Source organism: Temnothorax nylanderi, unplaced genomic scaffold, assembly GCF_030848795.1.
Source record: "Temnothorax nylanderi isolate EJ_2023f unplaced genomic scaffold, tnyl_v1.0 TNYL_tig0046_pilon, whole genome shotgun sequence".
In the NCBI taxonomy this organism is placed as follows: Eukaryota; Metazoa; Arthropoda; class Insecta; order Hymenoptera; family Formicidae; genus Temnothorax; species Temnothorax nylanderi.
Window position 1 is genome coordinate 1,182,992 of NW_027249108.1, and position 15,734 is coordinate 1,198,725.

Here is a 15,734-nt window from a genome sequence, read left to right on the forward strand (position 1 = left end):
TTTGTGATTTTAAGAAAATGAAATAAAATTGCCATATTTTTTACGGCAATTTGATATCATTTCCTATTTGTTATAAAGCATTATAAAAAGTGCGTAATAACAAAAACCTAATTTACTTACCATTATTTTGTTTCTAAAAACAAAATTGGTTATGCAATGAAAATCATTATCGGAGAAGTTGAAAAACAATGAATGACAGATCGGTACACTTGTCTGTAATTGACAGATGTAATTATGGGAATGAGCACGAGTTATACACAATATCGTTAAACAAATGTTAATTGCTCATAATCCAAAAACTATCATAAACCTCAGTATCTTTGTTCCATTTTCAACGCTAATTAGTTCTTAGAATGTCATTAAAGTACAGCAGTTGTAGTGCATCGTGTAATTATATCTTGCAATAACGGACCATCAGAAACGAGCCAAGAGCCGAACGCTCTTGAAAAAGGCCAAGATTTTTATATCTGTTTAATAGTTTCTGGACATGAAAAAATATACCTTGCCTATTATTTCGTACACGTCCGGTACAATATCATTTTTTTTTATTTGCTTTCAGTTTCCAAACAATCATATCTTTGCATTAATCTAATTCTAATTTATATGTCGCTAACATTACAAACTTATCATTACAAAATTCCTAACGTGATGTTTAAAAAAATTATGTTTATAGGATGGACTTTGTAGTATTTTCCTTGAAAAATATCTTTCGCTATTACAAAAAAATAAGTGAATAGTTCTTTAAAAGGTTTGACTGTTACTGTTCCACAAAAATTCGTCTCTTCCATTGTACGCCGATATAAAATATGTCAGATCATTTTATAAATCAAAAACTTACATAACACACATGCGATGCTATATATTACAAAGATTTTGTTACAACGCTACCAAGTACCAGGTATGTGGTAAACACATTCGTACATTATTTGCGAAGATAATAAAAGTCAACGTGAATTGTCATACCTAAATTTGAATCTACCTATAAAACCGGATAGTGTTTATTATGCAATATATAATAAGATCGTGTAAATTAAGAGCTGTGAAATTGTTTGATCCTTTCTAATATTGATAAAAAGATCTAAACGCCGTAGTTTTACGCATTCTCCAAAACTTTGCGGCAAAGAACGTTATGCCACCTCTACAAGAGGTCACATAACGGATGACATTATAGATGAGATATTTATTCCCTCGCGTATTTTATCTAAATTCACAATCAAATTTTTTATATCCTACAATATCCAAAGTGAAGAAAAATAAATCTACAGATTGGCGTCACCAACGATTTCATTCTAAGAATGTTTCATCATCGAGTTCGAAGATATACGAATGTCGATTTATAAAAGCAGGTTTGTTGTGTAATCTATACTTCGTATAGTATAGAGAATACATAATACGATAAAAATTCAGTTTAAAGATCAGTTTAAAGCTATACAGCAATCATGAAAATAACATAAATAAATTATAATTCGATTGTTATTTCGCTAAAATATATTAATAGTTTGTAATCACGTTTTAAAAACATGTTAACTTTATGTTAGCTTTAGAACGCATAACACAATTATCAATCGTATGCAAAATACCACTTGTTTGCAACTGTAAATAAAAATAATATTACAACTGACTTATAATGTGGGCATACTTGCCGAATTTAATAATCTGTACATCCATTAGAATTATTCTCATAAACATCAAAATGGTTGTTTAAGGCAAGGATATCTTACTTCGTTACTGTGATTTCCTTCTTTAAACTGGACCGTCGTGCGTCGCACATGATATAAAAACATCTTACCAAAAGCAAGATAGCACGTATGTAAGCATGCTATAATGTATATAACTAGACGTTATGAAGAATAAATGAAGGACTAGGAATCTTAATGGATCCTGATGTATTTTGGAATTTTCTCTGTTTGATCCGTTTGTGCCAAGAAATGTTCCATGTTTATAAAAATGTTCCAATAGTGCTTCTTTTTCTACCCATCTGTCGTACAACCATTTAGATAATTGTTCTGGTTCGCGAGGAACCTATGGCACATCATAAGACATTATGTAACACGTTGCTATGCGCATTCGCATAGATTATATTATTTTATGTTACGTCACATCACTTACCACTGAGCTAGGGAAAAGTCGATAAAATAATACCGTCTCGCACGGAGGTCTCGAACCAGTTATAATAGTAGGCAAGTCAAGCGGCTTACCTTGAGGATACGCTATTGTAATATCAAGAATCCAACTAATTTCTGGATTAGCTACCATCAAACCTGTTGACAATAAATATCGCATAATACAATAGTTTTAGCAATAGTCTTAATAATAATATAAATAATATAAATAAAATTTGCATATACTATGTACATATATATTAACTCGAAATTAATATACGATAATTTATAAATAAAAGTATAAAGTTCAATTTTACTTAGTCGACTGTTTAGGTGTTGAGCCTCCGCGTTCCTGCTCTCTGCTGGCCCGAGAGTATCAAAAATCATTTGCATGGCTCCTACCCTTGGTAGAGTCACATTTTCAAGAATAGGCAGATTATTCTTCTTAGCATACTTTTGTGAGGTCTCTCGTCTTTTGCAGAGAAAGCCACCTTCCGGGAAGAGCACCATCCATTTTCTATCTCGTGGTATATAAGAATCTTTGAGATGTTTTTGTAATTGCTTTAAACTTTCTTCCCTTCGTTTACGTCCCTACAGTTATCTAACATATACTGGCTGAAGGTAACAGATATTCCGCGCTCCATTACATTACGTTACATTATAAAAAGCAAACAGTAATAGTAGTGAACCTATATTCAATAGTTTCCGTATATATATGCATTCTTAAAGAGAAACTTTATTTGCACTTACCGATGAAATGAAGAAATCTTGATGTAATACAGAAACTATTCCGAAATTAGTAAATTTGAACACTCTATCCATTATCCACATTAAATTAGGTAGAACATTTGGTTTGGCGTTAAATGTTGTCATTAATATAGGAACATCACCAGTGCTCTGATGATTCGCTATAACTAATGTTTTCTCGCTTATAATCTTCTGTATGTCATCACCTTGCTCTATTACTGTCGAACAAAAAATAAAGCATTTATTTTCCTTAAATTCAACAAAGCTTAATTCTTTGCCAATTTGTACTTACTGTCGTAGCCTGCAGACCAAGTCCACATCGACACCATTGCCAGCAACCAGTGGAAAAATAGGCCTTCGATTCGCCAGTACACTTGTGGTTGATATATTTTTACAGGAAACAGTAACATCATCCATACTACATATGTAGGTATGCAATAGACATTGTTTAATATCACAAATGCCGTCCGTGCGACACATTTCAGTAACGTCACTATGTTGCTGATTATTCTGCAAGGATGTACATACCTTAGTCAAGATTAATTTTATACCTTTCTAAAAAAATTATAATAATTTCTAACAATAATCCTTTTGTAATTGACAAATCGATTATTTATTCAGTTATAATAACAGCATAAAGAAATGTTGTATTATAAAAATTTTTTATCAAACTTATACCAAATTACAATTGTTGTATATTATGCGTTACAATTGTTGAATTTTACAAGACTTTTGTTCAACTGCGTAAAAGGAGCGTAAAAGAAAATGGAGCATCCCGTAAACATATCAATAAGCCTGTTTTCAATTGCTGAACTGGCTGCACTAGTTCATAGTTTATCTTTTTCCTTCCAATGTGGAGTAAAAATGATAAACTCTGAACTAGTGTAGCCAGTTCAGTAACAGAAAACAGACTCATATTAAGATAAAAGATTATTAGTACGAAAATGATTAAAATAATATCCAAGTTAAAAAATGTTTAATTATAAGCTAATTCCTATCTTTTGTCAGAAATAAATATATTTTGTCCAAATCTGGGTATTTAACAAAGTATTTCTGTGCAGTTCATGTGCAACTCTCTGTCTATAGTGTTAAATAATCGGATAAATTGTATATAATTCAAATTGTATCATTTAATAATTTTTTATAAAAAAATTGTAGATAAGTAATCAATGTAATCAATATATAGATGACAATTTGGAGGATATTCTATTTGATCTTTGACTCTGTCTTCCTACCTTTGAACAAAAATGTCTACTTTTATAATTTTTAACTTTGACTTTCAGTTTTATATGAAGTGGAATGCTGTCACAATGAAATAGCAGCAGAACTCTAATTTAAATGATCACTCAGCAGACGGTTCGGGTATTTTCCAGCAATAGACAGTCTGGAACAATACTCAGAATTCTTTAAAATTTGTCAATATATGAGGTTTGCAATTCCTGCTCACAATGCCATCACTGAGAGAGAGCATTTAGTTTTAATGGTCAAATGAACCAAACAGAATGTCGATTGAAACTGTGAGAAGTTTGATAATGATAAAATTCAACTCTCGCACAAGAAATTGTTTGCAATTTTATGAAGAAACCTTAGCAACGATGAGCAATTGCTTAAGAGAATTTGTATATCAAAAAAATATGATTCTATGAGAAAAACTTAAACTCTCGTTAACAGGTTAACGATTTGTTTTGTTATGCAAAGTTAAGATGAGAATAACTAAACATACAAACAATAACGAAACATGTTAACACGTTTTAACACTTAGTAATTTACATGATAAAAATTTTAGTTTAAGAAAGTTTTAATTTCTCTTTCACTCGTCGTTCTTTTTTGTTGATACTTTCTTCTTTTCAGAAATTATCCTCCCTTCGCGACTGCATGTATCAACCGGCTTGTGTATTTACTTCTTTCTCTCTCTCTCTCTCTTTCTCGCTTGTTCCTCCTTCGTACGAAATGAGGTTAAGCGCATACGTGTGTATCTTCCACGAGGTAAGGTACGCCAGCACGATCTTCGGCATCGCGACGCGTTTACGCGACGGAACTGATCTGGCGTATCATTCGGAGTCTCGAGAAACAAATATCGCAGTCACGAGAGAGATCCTTTCGAACCTGTTAAACCCGTATGAGAGCGAACAGACGGTTACCTGACGAAGATAGAGGCTGCGGAGGTAGAGTCAGACATTTTCGAGTGCCACCATCCGTTGCAGAGGATCGAGAGGATTTCATGCACTTTTTCTTCACCATAGCATTCTCTTATGTGCAATTTATGTAACAAGGAATCATCGTCCCGAATGACACACGCGGATCAACGAACGTGTTTACACGTCGAGAGAAATTTACGTGGGGATCAGCCGCGACGTCGGTGCAGGCATATATATCCGCGGGATTCAATAATCGCGCTCGATCGTCACGTCTTCTCTACCACCGTGCCGAGCGTTTTTCGCTCTTCGGCACGCTTTTTATCCGCCCCGTGAGCGTGGCGTGGAGAAACGCGGGGGCAAATCGTCAACAATTTACGTATCCTCCCAGTCTACCGCCGAATAAAATCTCAAATGATTCGCCCTCGTTGAGATATTTCGTTATTCATCGCTTTTTTTGTTGGCTGTGCTCCAAAGCGTGCGAAATCACCCTAGTGCAACATAACTTACTGGAATGGCGGTCGGTCCGACTCGGCTCGGCTCGGCTCGGCCCGGCCCGGCCCGGCCCGGCTCGGCCCCCGGCTCGGCTCAACTCGGCGCATGGCGCATCTCTCGGTGGCGCCATTTCGGCCATAGACTTCTATATGTTAACTAGACTGCTCGCTTTATGAGTCTGTTTTAGCTGAACTTCTTGGAGGTTATTGGTGCTGTCGGCTGCAGTATGAATCCTCCATTAGGATAAAGGATGCATATGTAGCGGGTTTTAATTTGACGAGCTTGCGCCTTGCGACGCCTTGCGTCCACCCCCCACTGTTGTTATTCTCGTCTTCTCCGCTCGTCCTCGCTTGAATTATTTGCTAAATACGATTACAGACTGTCAAAACTTTGAAAATCATGATGTTGAACACACTGAAGTGCCGTCTCCCTAATCGTGGTTTACGTCAATTGAAAAAATTAACGGCCTGTTCTTCATTAAAGTTACACTTTTCCACTTCAACCATGGTCAACAAGGTATATTACACGATCACACACTCATCTTAAAAGTATTTTAATCTCGTTATGTATATTTATGTCCTTTATGTAACATTTAATTAATGTAACTAACACATTCTTGATGATATTTTTGTCGGTGCCTTGTCTTATTATTTTGATTAAAGACTCACGAGAAGAATGTATCTCGTTAACTCTTTTTTTTTTAATGAGAAATATGAATTATTTTGTTATAAACAAGTGTTGTGGTATTATTATAAATGTAAACATGCTTTCAAGTATGTATAATGGACGTTATGAATATTAAAATACAACTTTTTACGGTTGTATCTGTATGCAAGTTGTACCTTGTCACACAGCTTGCTTATCAGACTTATTATCTATGCAGTCATGAGAGACTTCTGCATTCTGTTGACTTTCAGTCTTCCTGCCTACGTGGTACTGACTACTTCTTACATAATCCTAAAAATGGTGAACAGTTATGAGCTATGCTTTTATATTCGTATATATACAGGATAAGGAGAACTACCGTGTCATCTTTAATATCTTCAAAACTGTAGAAATAGGAGAAAAATCTATCTAACGAACGTTACATGGTAACATAAAGAATCGCCATATGGTTGTGCTTGCTTTTTAGGTGGTCATTTTCGAGATCTAAAGGTCAAATCTGTTTCTTCTAATTTTTTATGTATACCGTTTTCCTTCATTATTCTGCATATAAAAGTATGAAAGTAAAATTGTCAAGAATTTGAATATTTCATACACTATTTTGACATAAAATATGAGATATATTTCTTAAAATATTAATTTTTTTTTATGAGTTTGCTTTAATAATTTCATACGCAGAATAATGAAGGTCAGTTGACATAAAGAAAACTTATACTTGCATAAAAAAAATATATATATATATAAAATTATACATTGCAAATTACATACCTTTTTAAACAATATACCCAGATAGCAGAGTGACGTCAAATGACGTATTGATTCCGTCTTAATGACGTCCTCTAACGTCTTTAGACGTCATCTTGCTACCTGGAATGTGTTTTCTTTACATCGATTACTTTATCTCATTATTCTATGCATAAAAGTATTATAATGTCATTGAAAAATATTTTATGTCTAAAATAAAATATAAAATATCTTATAAACCACTTGTCTTCTTTAACCCTTTAAAACTTTTATATACAGAATATCGAAATTGATTTATATGAAATCTACATATGGTGCGAATTGAAAGGAAAATAAAGATGATCTTTAGATTTTGAAAACAATTCAGAAAGCAAACGTGACGATATCTTACAGTGCAACTTTTGTTCGATAAGTTCTTCTATTCTCAGTGTTTCAAATATATTAAAGATGGTAATAATTATTGCCTTATCCTTTATAATAAAAAAACACGCATCATAATGTACATGTATACAACATACATATACGAATATCATGAAATGCAATACATTATACATTTTAGTGTTATCAATATAAATAGGACTGCATGCTTTATATGTGCAGGAGCAGGAGTCCAAAAGTTACAGAATCGAGAGAGATACATTCGGGGAATTGAAGGTCCCTTCAGACAAATATTATGGCGCACAAACTCTTCGAGCGTTGATGAACTTTCCAATTGGTGATACGTTCGAACGTATGCCCGTAAGCAATAGCAATAAATTAAAAAAGAATAAGCTATATCACAATGCATCTTCTCATCTTTTCTTGCATTTGAAGTGACCAACAATTCTTTTTATAGTGCAGACTGATAATGGCTATGGGTATATTAAAAAAAGCTGCCGCAGAAACGAATAAAGAATATAATTTGGATCCCAAAGTTGCCGATGCCATTAATAAGGCAGCAGATGATGTGATAAGTGGAAAACTATATAACGATCACTTTCCCTTGATTATTTGGCAAACTGGATCTGGCACACAAACCAACATGAACGTCAATGAGGTAAATTATATTATAATTTCAACAGAATGAAGCATATAATTATCCTATGAAATAAGGATAATGATCGTCCGATGAATAATTATTTTATTTAACAACATATTTCAAATGTTTAGGTTATTGCCAATCGTGCAATTGAGATACTCGGTGGCGAGCTTGGCTCGAAAAAACCTGTACATCCAAACGATCATGTTAACATGTCGCAGAGTAGCAACGACACATTTCCAACAGCTATGCACATAGCTGTCGCCTTAGAGATTCATAAAGTGTTGATTCCAGGCTTAGAAGAGTTACATAAAGCATTGAAGGAAAAAGCGAACGAGTGGAAAGATATTATTAAAATTGGTAGAACACATACCCAGGATGCGGTACCATTGACATTGGGTCAAGAATTTTCAGGTTTTTATCTGCGCAAACTGTTTTAGTTTGGAATAGCTCGTAAGATGTGTACATTAAAACATTTCACAGGATACGCTACACAGATCGAATATGGTATTAAGAGAGTGAAAGATACACTTCCAAGATTGTATCAATTAGCTCTCGGTGGCACGGCGGTCGGGACTGGATTAAATACGCGGAAGGGCTTTTCGGAAAAGGCAGTTGCGAAAATTGCTCAGCTCACTGGTTTACCATTTGTCTCCGCTCCAAATAAATTTGAAGCTCTGGCCGCGCACGATGCAATCGTCGAAGTACACGGTGCTTTTAATACAGTGGCTGTTTCTCTTATGAAAGTAGGCACTGATACATATAACTGTTTAAAAATACAATTATATTCTACTGATCATTTATATCCTATTGATATATTTTGTATGTAATCTGTGCAGATTGCAAATGATATTAGATTTCTTGGAAGTGGACCTAGATGCGGTTTAGGAGAATTATCTCTTCCGGAAAATGAACCTGGAAGTTCTATTATGCCTGGGAAAGTAAATCCTACACAGGCCGAATCAATGACCATGGTGTGTTGTCAAGTAATAGGTAATCACGTGGCAATAACTGTCGGTGGTAGTAACGGCCACTTCGAACTTAATGTCTTTAAACCAGTTATGGTTGCAAACACTTTGAGATCTGCAAGATTGTTAGGCGACGGCTGCTCTTCGTTCACCAAAAATTGTGTCGTGGGCATTACACCGAATATTGACAATATAAAAAGGAATGTGAATGAAAGTTTGATGCTTGTCACAGCATTAAATCCACATATCGGTTACGATAAGGTATTTATAAATTCGTATTCCTTTAGAATGAATATGGAGATGGATGTTTTTTATAGTATAAAAATTATTAATATTTTTGCAAGGATTTATCTTTATAATTTTCTTTTATAGGCTGCTATGATCGCAAAGCATGCACACAAAGAAAAACTTACACTGAGAGAATCTGCATTAAAACATGGATTAACGGCGGAACAATTCGATCAATGGGTTAGACCCGAACAAATGCTTGGCCCGAAATAATTTCTATGTTACAAAGATATTTAATAGAAATATATATGAAGAATATACATGTGTCGTTGTGTATTTTGTTTGTAGAGTTTCTCTGTTCTATATACTTCTCCTATATTCTAAATTTCCCTCTATTTTAAGTTAGTTTTTCTCTAGAAGAGAAAAACTTTTTCTCTCCTTTGATTTTGCTCTCTTGTATCTATCACATTGAAGAACTTGGGAACGAGAAAACGAGTGTACGCAAAAACGGATTAACCCATAGTTTACCGAAGTGGAGAAAAATAAATGTTTGCAAAACGGTAAAAAAATAGACTTTTATTTTGCGGGTTAATCTGTTTTGGCATGCATTTAACTATTAGCCTATATGTACATACAAATGCAATATGTATGACGTATGTATACACACTTGTATCTACTACTCATATTTATCATTCGGTGGTCTTTTTACTCCATTTTATAGGGTCAATAAGATTTCCATATCGGACTGCAGTTATAGGTCAAAGAACAGATTAGTTTCTTATGTGTAATCGCAAATAACTCGACAGTAAGGAAAAGATACATAGTTCAAAATGAATGTGCTGACTAAAGCTCGTACAATTTCTGGTAAATTAGGCATTCGCTATTACAGCGGAAAAGTTGGTATAATCGGAGTACCTTTTGACAAAGGACAGGTAAATGTAAAATATGCGAAAGAGAATAGTAAACAATTTCAATAATGCACATGTCTTAAATAAAGGTTCATGGAAGTAATAGATATATTAAGAAAAGAATATTAAGCGTATTATGTTATAAAGACAATAAATTTTACAGAAAAAGGAAGGAGTAGCTCATGGACCTGAGGCGATTAGAGCAGCAAGATTGGTAGACGAATTGAAAATATTAGGTAAATCTGCAACAATGTGCGATGTTTATCTTTTTTATAAATATATAAATATATATTACAAAACCTAAGTACGTAAGTTAACGTAATTTATATTTATTTCATAAAAAAAAGAGTTGGACGTGCGAGATTACGGCAATGTGTTCTACAGTGCAAATAATATAGATGACGTAAAAAATATGTCACATTTGGGTCATGTGGCTAGTTGTATGAGTAGTTTATCTGAACAAATTCGGCAAGTGTTACGCGACGGCAGACAGGCATTAACGATCGGTGGTGATCATAGCTTGAGCATCGGTACAATCGATGGACATGTCAAGGTGTGCAAAATGGAAATATTTTCATAGAAGAATCAATGAGTCGTTAAATCCGAACGTTACACTTTTTTTTTATAGGAAAGGCAGGATGTGGCAGTAGTGTGGGTGGATGCTCACGCTGATTTAAATACTAACAAAACCAGTGAGAGCGGTAATGTGCACGGGATGCCGGTAGCATTGTTAACTACGGAGCTAGCCGATTATTGGCCGTATTTACCGGGCATGGACTGGCAAATGCCGATGTAAGAACATTCACAACATTCGAGCATTTCTGCTAATTTATTTTTTTAAACCAATTAAACGAATTAAACTGAATTAATGTAAATAAAAAAATAAGTTTAACCAGTGTATTATTTTTTTTTTTATAGATTATCCATCAGAAACGTAGCTTACATCGGCTTGAGATCCATAGATCGCTACGAAAGATTGATAATCGAAAAATTTGGTATTACCGCTTACGGCATGGAAGATATAGAACGTTATGGTTCGGATGTAAAATAGTTGTGCCTTGATCGTCGCATAAAACCGTTCAATGCATTTAACCGATATACTTTTAGGTATTCACGACGTGATACATATGGCGCTCAACAAAATAGATCCTCATAACTCAAGATCTCTACACGTCAGCTTCGATATAGATGTGTTGGATCCGCTCGAAGCACCTAGCACTGGAACGCCAGGTTTGCAGTATATTATATTAATGTACATATATGCATTATTCTTATTACAAATCCTTATATCTGCATATTTGTACAGTACGTGGAGGACTGTCTCTTAGAGAAGCGATTCATCTTATGGAAGAGATACACAGAACGCACAGATTGAGCGCTATCGACTTAGTGGAAGTCAATCCACAAATCGGTAGCGAACGAGACGTTAAGATGACTGTACAAGCAGCCATACATATCATCCAAGCGGCTTTGGGCTACACAAGACGCGGTTTGAGAGTACCTAAGGGTATTACCGACATGCCTTTACAAACATTCCATTAACATCTATTTTATGTATATGTTTTATCCTCGTATCACTTGTCATTTTCATTTATCTTTACAATACTATTTTTATATATTGTATAATATATAAATAAATAAATTATTTCTGAATCATATTTTTACATAAATAACAAATCTATTTTTCTCGTTAATACAAACTTGTTTCAACTTATCTCATATTGCCTTATTACAAACGTCTTCCCAGGTATATTATCAAACGTAATTTCAATTTTAGACGCCTCAGGTTTGTTCTCAAGCTCACGGTTCAACGTTACCTCGTAATACAACTTTGCCTTGGTATTGGCACCTGTGAGCGGTACCTTGAACCATTTGTAATCTTGCTCAACCGTCGCGTCCTCGTGCTCAAGCGTACGAGATCCATCGCCGTAAGTGATGCGGCCCAGCGTTACAGGCTCCCCGAGATACGGCACGGCTTTCTTGTGCGCGCGTAGGGTATCCATAACGTCTTTATAAGTCTCGCTCTCTTTAATGTCATTTTGTATGCGATAATGAAAAGCGTAGCCCGTACTCGCCGTTATGAATCCTCCCAAACTCGCTATCTTCATAAGCGTTTGATTCGATACCATATCTGCAACGAAACAAACCGTAGTTTAAGTCGAAAAGTATACTTATTTATATCCGTAAAGACCGTAAACAGTTTCTTCTCATTACCGTACAACCTAACCTCTTCGAGTCGACGGAATTAACCTCAAATTATCCGGGGAAAACTTAGGGGATTTGCTTTTAGCTGTTGGGGGTTTCTGGGGGGAATTTTTGGAGAGAAAAATCTTCGAAGCGACTTGGCGACACTGATTTTAGACCACCGATGATTGTTGACATGCACAGCTGTGAGTTGAGCTGAGTGCGTCAAAACTACGCAAAAACTGTGCGTTCGAATGTGTTGAGTGTGCGGCGCGTGTGCCGTGCGTGTACATGTGATATAATGCATTCAATAAATCGCTACGCATTACTTGCAAAACATGTATGAAAAAATGGAGAAGTTATGAAAAGTATCTCACGTATGTATCGATCGGAGAGAGAGAGAAATCCTGGCGTCGCGTGTAGCTTTCCGTTTGTCACACAAGTTTTCTATCGCGCGCGTCATCCTTCGTGAAGTGAATATATCGTCGATCGCTATATACAAGTCGCATCTCGCGAAATTGTACGCTAATCGTATTATCGCATCGAGTTACAATATGGACAAGGAGACCAAAGAGGAACGAAGAGGTAATTTTTCAGGAGACATTAACGTGCGCGTCATTCTCTCTGCGATCGGTTTTTTTTTATTATTATTACGAGAGAACAAAATGATATACGGAGCCGATGCATCGTACAAATGTATCTTTTTCTATTAAAACATTCTTTGTTTTTTTTTTCTCGGTATTGTAATTGATATATCTTATGCAAATTAATCTGGATAATTGTCTTAAGCCGCTCTTAATAAAACAATAATTCGTTGTATGAATTTTATCATTACGTGATTTCTAAGAACATATGTCGCATAGTTTGGATGCTACATTTCCCCTGTGTAAAATAATGTGCGTACTTAGACGTCAGTTCCGTCATTTGTTTCCAGACGATAATCTAAATGAGGAAAAACAAAACGCTTCATCTGAATCGTCGGACGTAGAAGATTGTTCCGAGATGGAGAGATTACGCAGATACCTGGCTCAAAAGTTGAGGCTCGTCGACCTGCCGGCGGGTGAACAAAGTGACGAGTCACAATTGCAGCCGGCCCTTCGCAAGCTCAGTTTAGACGGGATTGTCGAATACATTAAGGAAAATGAGAATTGCAAAATCATCACTATGGCAGGCGCTGGCATTTCTACCTGTAAGCACATCAAAGATATATTCTACATATGTCAAATTCTTTACGTGTTTTAATTATTTTGTGGTTGTTTTATATTCTATGAAATATATATGTAATGCTTCTTATTTTTTGTTACGAGAGTCATAACTGTTAGTTTTTATATTTTAATCAAATGGCAAATATATATCAATGCTTACATACCGATTATTAATGTCATGAATGTATACACACATACACGCATACTTTTTTTTTTACAGCTGCTGGGATACCAGATTTTCGGTCTCCATCCAGTGGACTTTACCATAAATTGGACAAATATAATTTACCCCATCCGCAAGCTATTTTCGAGTTAGAGTTCTTCATGAAGAATCCAGAGCCATTCTTCACTCTTGCGAGAGAATTGTTGCCGGAAGGCTTCAAACCTACGATAAGCCATTATTTTATTCGCCTACTGTGGGAGAAAGGTCTATTGTTACGGCATTACACGCAGAATATTGATACGCTGGAACGTGTAGCTGGATTGCCATCTGAAAAACTAGTGGAGGCTCATGGAACGTTTCACACTGGCCATTGTCTTAAGTGCCGAGCACCATATACACTTCCATGGATGAAAGGTATACTTTTATGATGTTTCTATATTTTTTTTGCATTAAGTAGATTTATTTGAAACAAATGGATGAGAATAGCGTCTGTTTATCACGCGTGTGAGAAGAGTCTTCATCATGTTGTGTATTATCTAGATATTATTCAAAATTCAAAATTAAAATTTATAAACTTTGAGATAATATGTAAACTAAATACTACTAAGTATTTATTATAATTGAAACTTTAGGAAAGGATATTTAACTTCTATAATCTTGGTCTTGACATGTTGTCAAAGTCATAATCCTGAGCAATTTTTAAACAGTTTAAACATTGCTTATTTATTAAAAAGTTATTAACAAATAAAATAAAAGTGAGCGTTAAATATATTAATAAAGTTAAATGTTAAATACAATAACCTGAGTTTTACTAAATATGAATTTTATATTGTTTGTATGTTTATTACAAGGTATATGCAGAACAGTCTGATAAAAAGTAAGATGTTGGCGATTAATTGATTAAATACTGATTGTATGTTTATTTAAATGATAGAAAAAATAATAGAAGGTGCAATACCAAAATGTGAAGAGTGTGATGAAGGTGTTGTGAAACCTGACATAATCTTCTTTGGTGAAATGCTCCCTGAACGTTTCCAAGAGCTTGCTGATCGAGATTTCGTAGAGGCTGATCTTTTAATTATCATGGGATCAAGTTTAGTAGTGCAACCTTTTGCATCGCTAGTGGATAGGTATATATAAATATTAAGAATAGTTTTACAAAAATTATTAGAAAAGAAATATATATATATATATATATATATATATATATATATATATATGCAATTTTGAATAAAATTTTGTTTTTAAGAGTACGAACCACTTGTCCCCGTTTACTCATCAACAATGAAAAAGTGGGTATGCAAGATCGTCTATCACGATTCTTAGGATTGCGGCAGGGCTTAGTATTTGATGCCAAGAGCGCGCATGGGGGACGTGACGTAGCTTGGTTGGGTGATTGCGACACAGGTTGTCAGCTGTTAGCAGACAAACTTGGCTGGGGGGTAAAACACATTTTTTTATTCCTATTTATCTTGTATTATTTCATGTTTATTTCAGAATGTGAATTAATAACTGTATGTTTAACAAGTATTAAAGTAAAATATGAAATTTTTATGCGTAGAAAAGTCTAAGATGCAACTTATAATTTTAGGATGAATTACAAGCCCTCATGCAAAGAGAAAATGAAAGTTTGAAAGCAGAAGACAAAAGCGACAATTAACTGATATTAATTGGATAACGATAATTGGTAGTGCTTTCTTCTAGAAAGAATAAATAGATTATCGTTTTATTAACGATTTATGTCATCTGAAAAAAAAGTTATGAAGATAAAATTTTATTTAAAATAGGCGACAAGAAATATTGTTGGAACTTTAAAATAAGATATATAATATGGTTAATTTAAGAATGTATTTATAAACATCTGTTAATTTATCTTATTGCTTCTCATAAAAAATTAAACAAATGTTAATGTGCAGAATTAGGTATTTTACCATTGACTCTATTCTTGTTAGTCATTTATTATCGGATTCTTGTACTGTATAACAAATCAAGTGCGTTGTAAAAATGAATTTTAAATGAAATTCATATTTGAAATTATATTGTAAATAAGAAGAGTGCTGTATTTTTTTCAATACTCTATATGCTTAATTCTAGTTTCTGAAATGTATATCTATTGCCAAATTAAAGTAAAAATGATAATGTCCATAATATTTTGTACTTCTATGACATATCCT

General features: G+C 34.3%; 5 protein-coding genes across 14 annotated transcripts; 3 read left to right on the forward strand and 2 right to left on the reverse strand.

Moving 5' to 3' along the window:
* Window positions 1–528: 528 nt before the first annotated feature.
* Window positions 529–6,346, reverse strand: LOC139772104 (acyl-CoA:lysophosphatidylglycerol acyltransferase 1). Of its 6 annotated transcripts, none has more exons than XM_071705479.1 (6): window positions 6,322–6,346; window positions 3,142–3,359; window positions 2,853–3,067; window positions 2,420–2,693; window positions 2,110–2,261; window positions 529–2,022 (listed from the first exon to the last, which is right to left on the reverse strand). In XM_071705479.1, exons 2-6 carry the CDS (start codon window positions 3,260–3,262, stop codon window positions 1,786–1,788), a joined length of 999 nt encoding a protein of 332 aa, XP_071561580.1. In that variant the 5' UTR covers window positions 3,263–3,359; window positions 6,322–6,346; the 3' UTR covers window positions 529–1,785. The 6 variants fall into 6 exon arrangements, with proteins under 6 accessions (XP_071561580.1, XP_071561575.1, XP_071561576.1 ...); XM_071705474.1 differs by lacking the exon at window positions 6,322–6,346 and adding an exon at window positions 5,495–5,714; XM_071705475.1 differs by lacking the exon at window positions 6,322–6,346 and adding an exon at window positions 4,991–5,486.
* Window positions 5,731–9,420, forward strand: LOC139772102 (fumarate hydratase, mitochondrial). Of its 4 annotated transcripts, none has more exons than XM_071705466.1 (7): window positions 5,731–5,995; window positions 7,487–7,624; window positions 7,722–7,922; window positions 8,036–8,318; window positions 8,388–8,650; window positions 8,744–9,133; window positions 9,245–9,420. In XM_071705466.1, exons 1-7 carry the CDS (start codon window positions 5,879–5,881, stop codon window positions 9,371–9,373), a joined length of 1,521 nt encoding a protein of 506 aa, XP_071561567.1. In that variant the 5' UTR covers window positions 5,731–5,878; the 3' UTR covers window positions 9,374–9,420. The 4 variants fall into 4 exon arrangements, with proteins under 4 accessions (XP_071561567.1, XP_071561569.1, XP_071561570.1 ...); XM_071705468.1 differs by lacking the exon at window positions 5,731–5,995 and adding an exon at window positions 6,290–6,445; XM_071705469.1 differs by lacking the exon at window positions 5,731–5,995 and adding an exon at window positions 7,166–7,336.
* Window positions 9,421–9,476: 56 nt separating this feature from the next.
* Window positions 9,477–11,666, forward strand: Arg (arginase). Its single transcript, XM_071705483.1, has 7 exons — window positions 9,477–10,032; window positions 10,172–10,244; window positions 10,356–10,561; window positions 10,637–10,800; window positions 10,927–11,042; window positions 11,116–11,238; window positions 11,315–11,666. The coding sequence occupies exons 1-7, from the start codon at window positions 9,931–9,933 to the stop codon at window positions 11,548–11,550; spliced, it is 1,020 nt and encodes a 339-aa protein (XP_071561584.1). The 5' UTR covers window positions 9,477–9,930; the 3' UTR covers window positions 11,551–11,666.
* Window positions 11,667–11,714: 48 nt separating this feature from the next.
* LOC139772129 (uncharacterized) lies at window positions 11,715–12,137 on the reverse strand. The gene has a single exon (XM_071705541.1). It carries the CDS (start codon window positions 12,135–12,137, stop codon window positions 11,715–11,717), a length of 423 nt encoding a protein of 140 aa, XP_071561642.1.
* Window positions 12,138–12,353: 216 nt separating this feature from the next.
* On the forward strand, window positions 12,354–15,708 carry Sirt2 (Sirtuin 2). Of its 2 annotated transcripts, none has more exons than XM_071705481.1 (6): window positions 12,354–12,777; window positions 13,127–13,381; window positions 13,618–13,974; window positions 14,495–14,690; window positions 14,810–15,002; window positions 15,152–15,708. In XM_071705481.1, the coding sequence occupies exons 1-6, from the start codon at window positions 12,747–12,749 to the stop codon at window positions 15,218–15,220; spliced, it is 1,101 nt and encodes a 366-aa protein (XP_071561582.1). In that variant the 5' UTR covers window positions 12,354–12,746; the 3' UTR covers window positions 15,221–15,708. The 2 variants fall into 2 exon arrangements, with proteins under 2 accessions (XP_071561582.1, XP_071561583.1); XM_071705482.1 differs by having other exon boundaries at window positions 12,354–12,569.
* The last annotated feature ends 26 nt before the right edge of the window (window positions 15,709–15,734 follow it).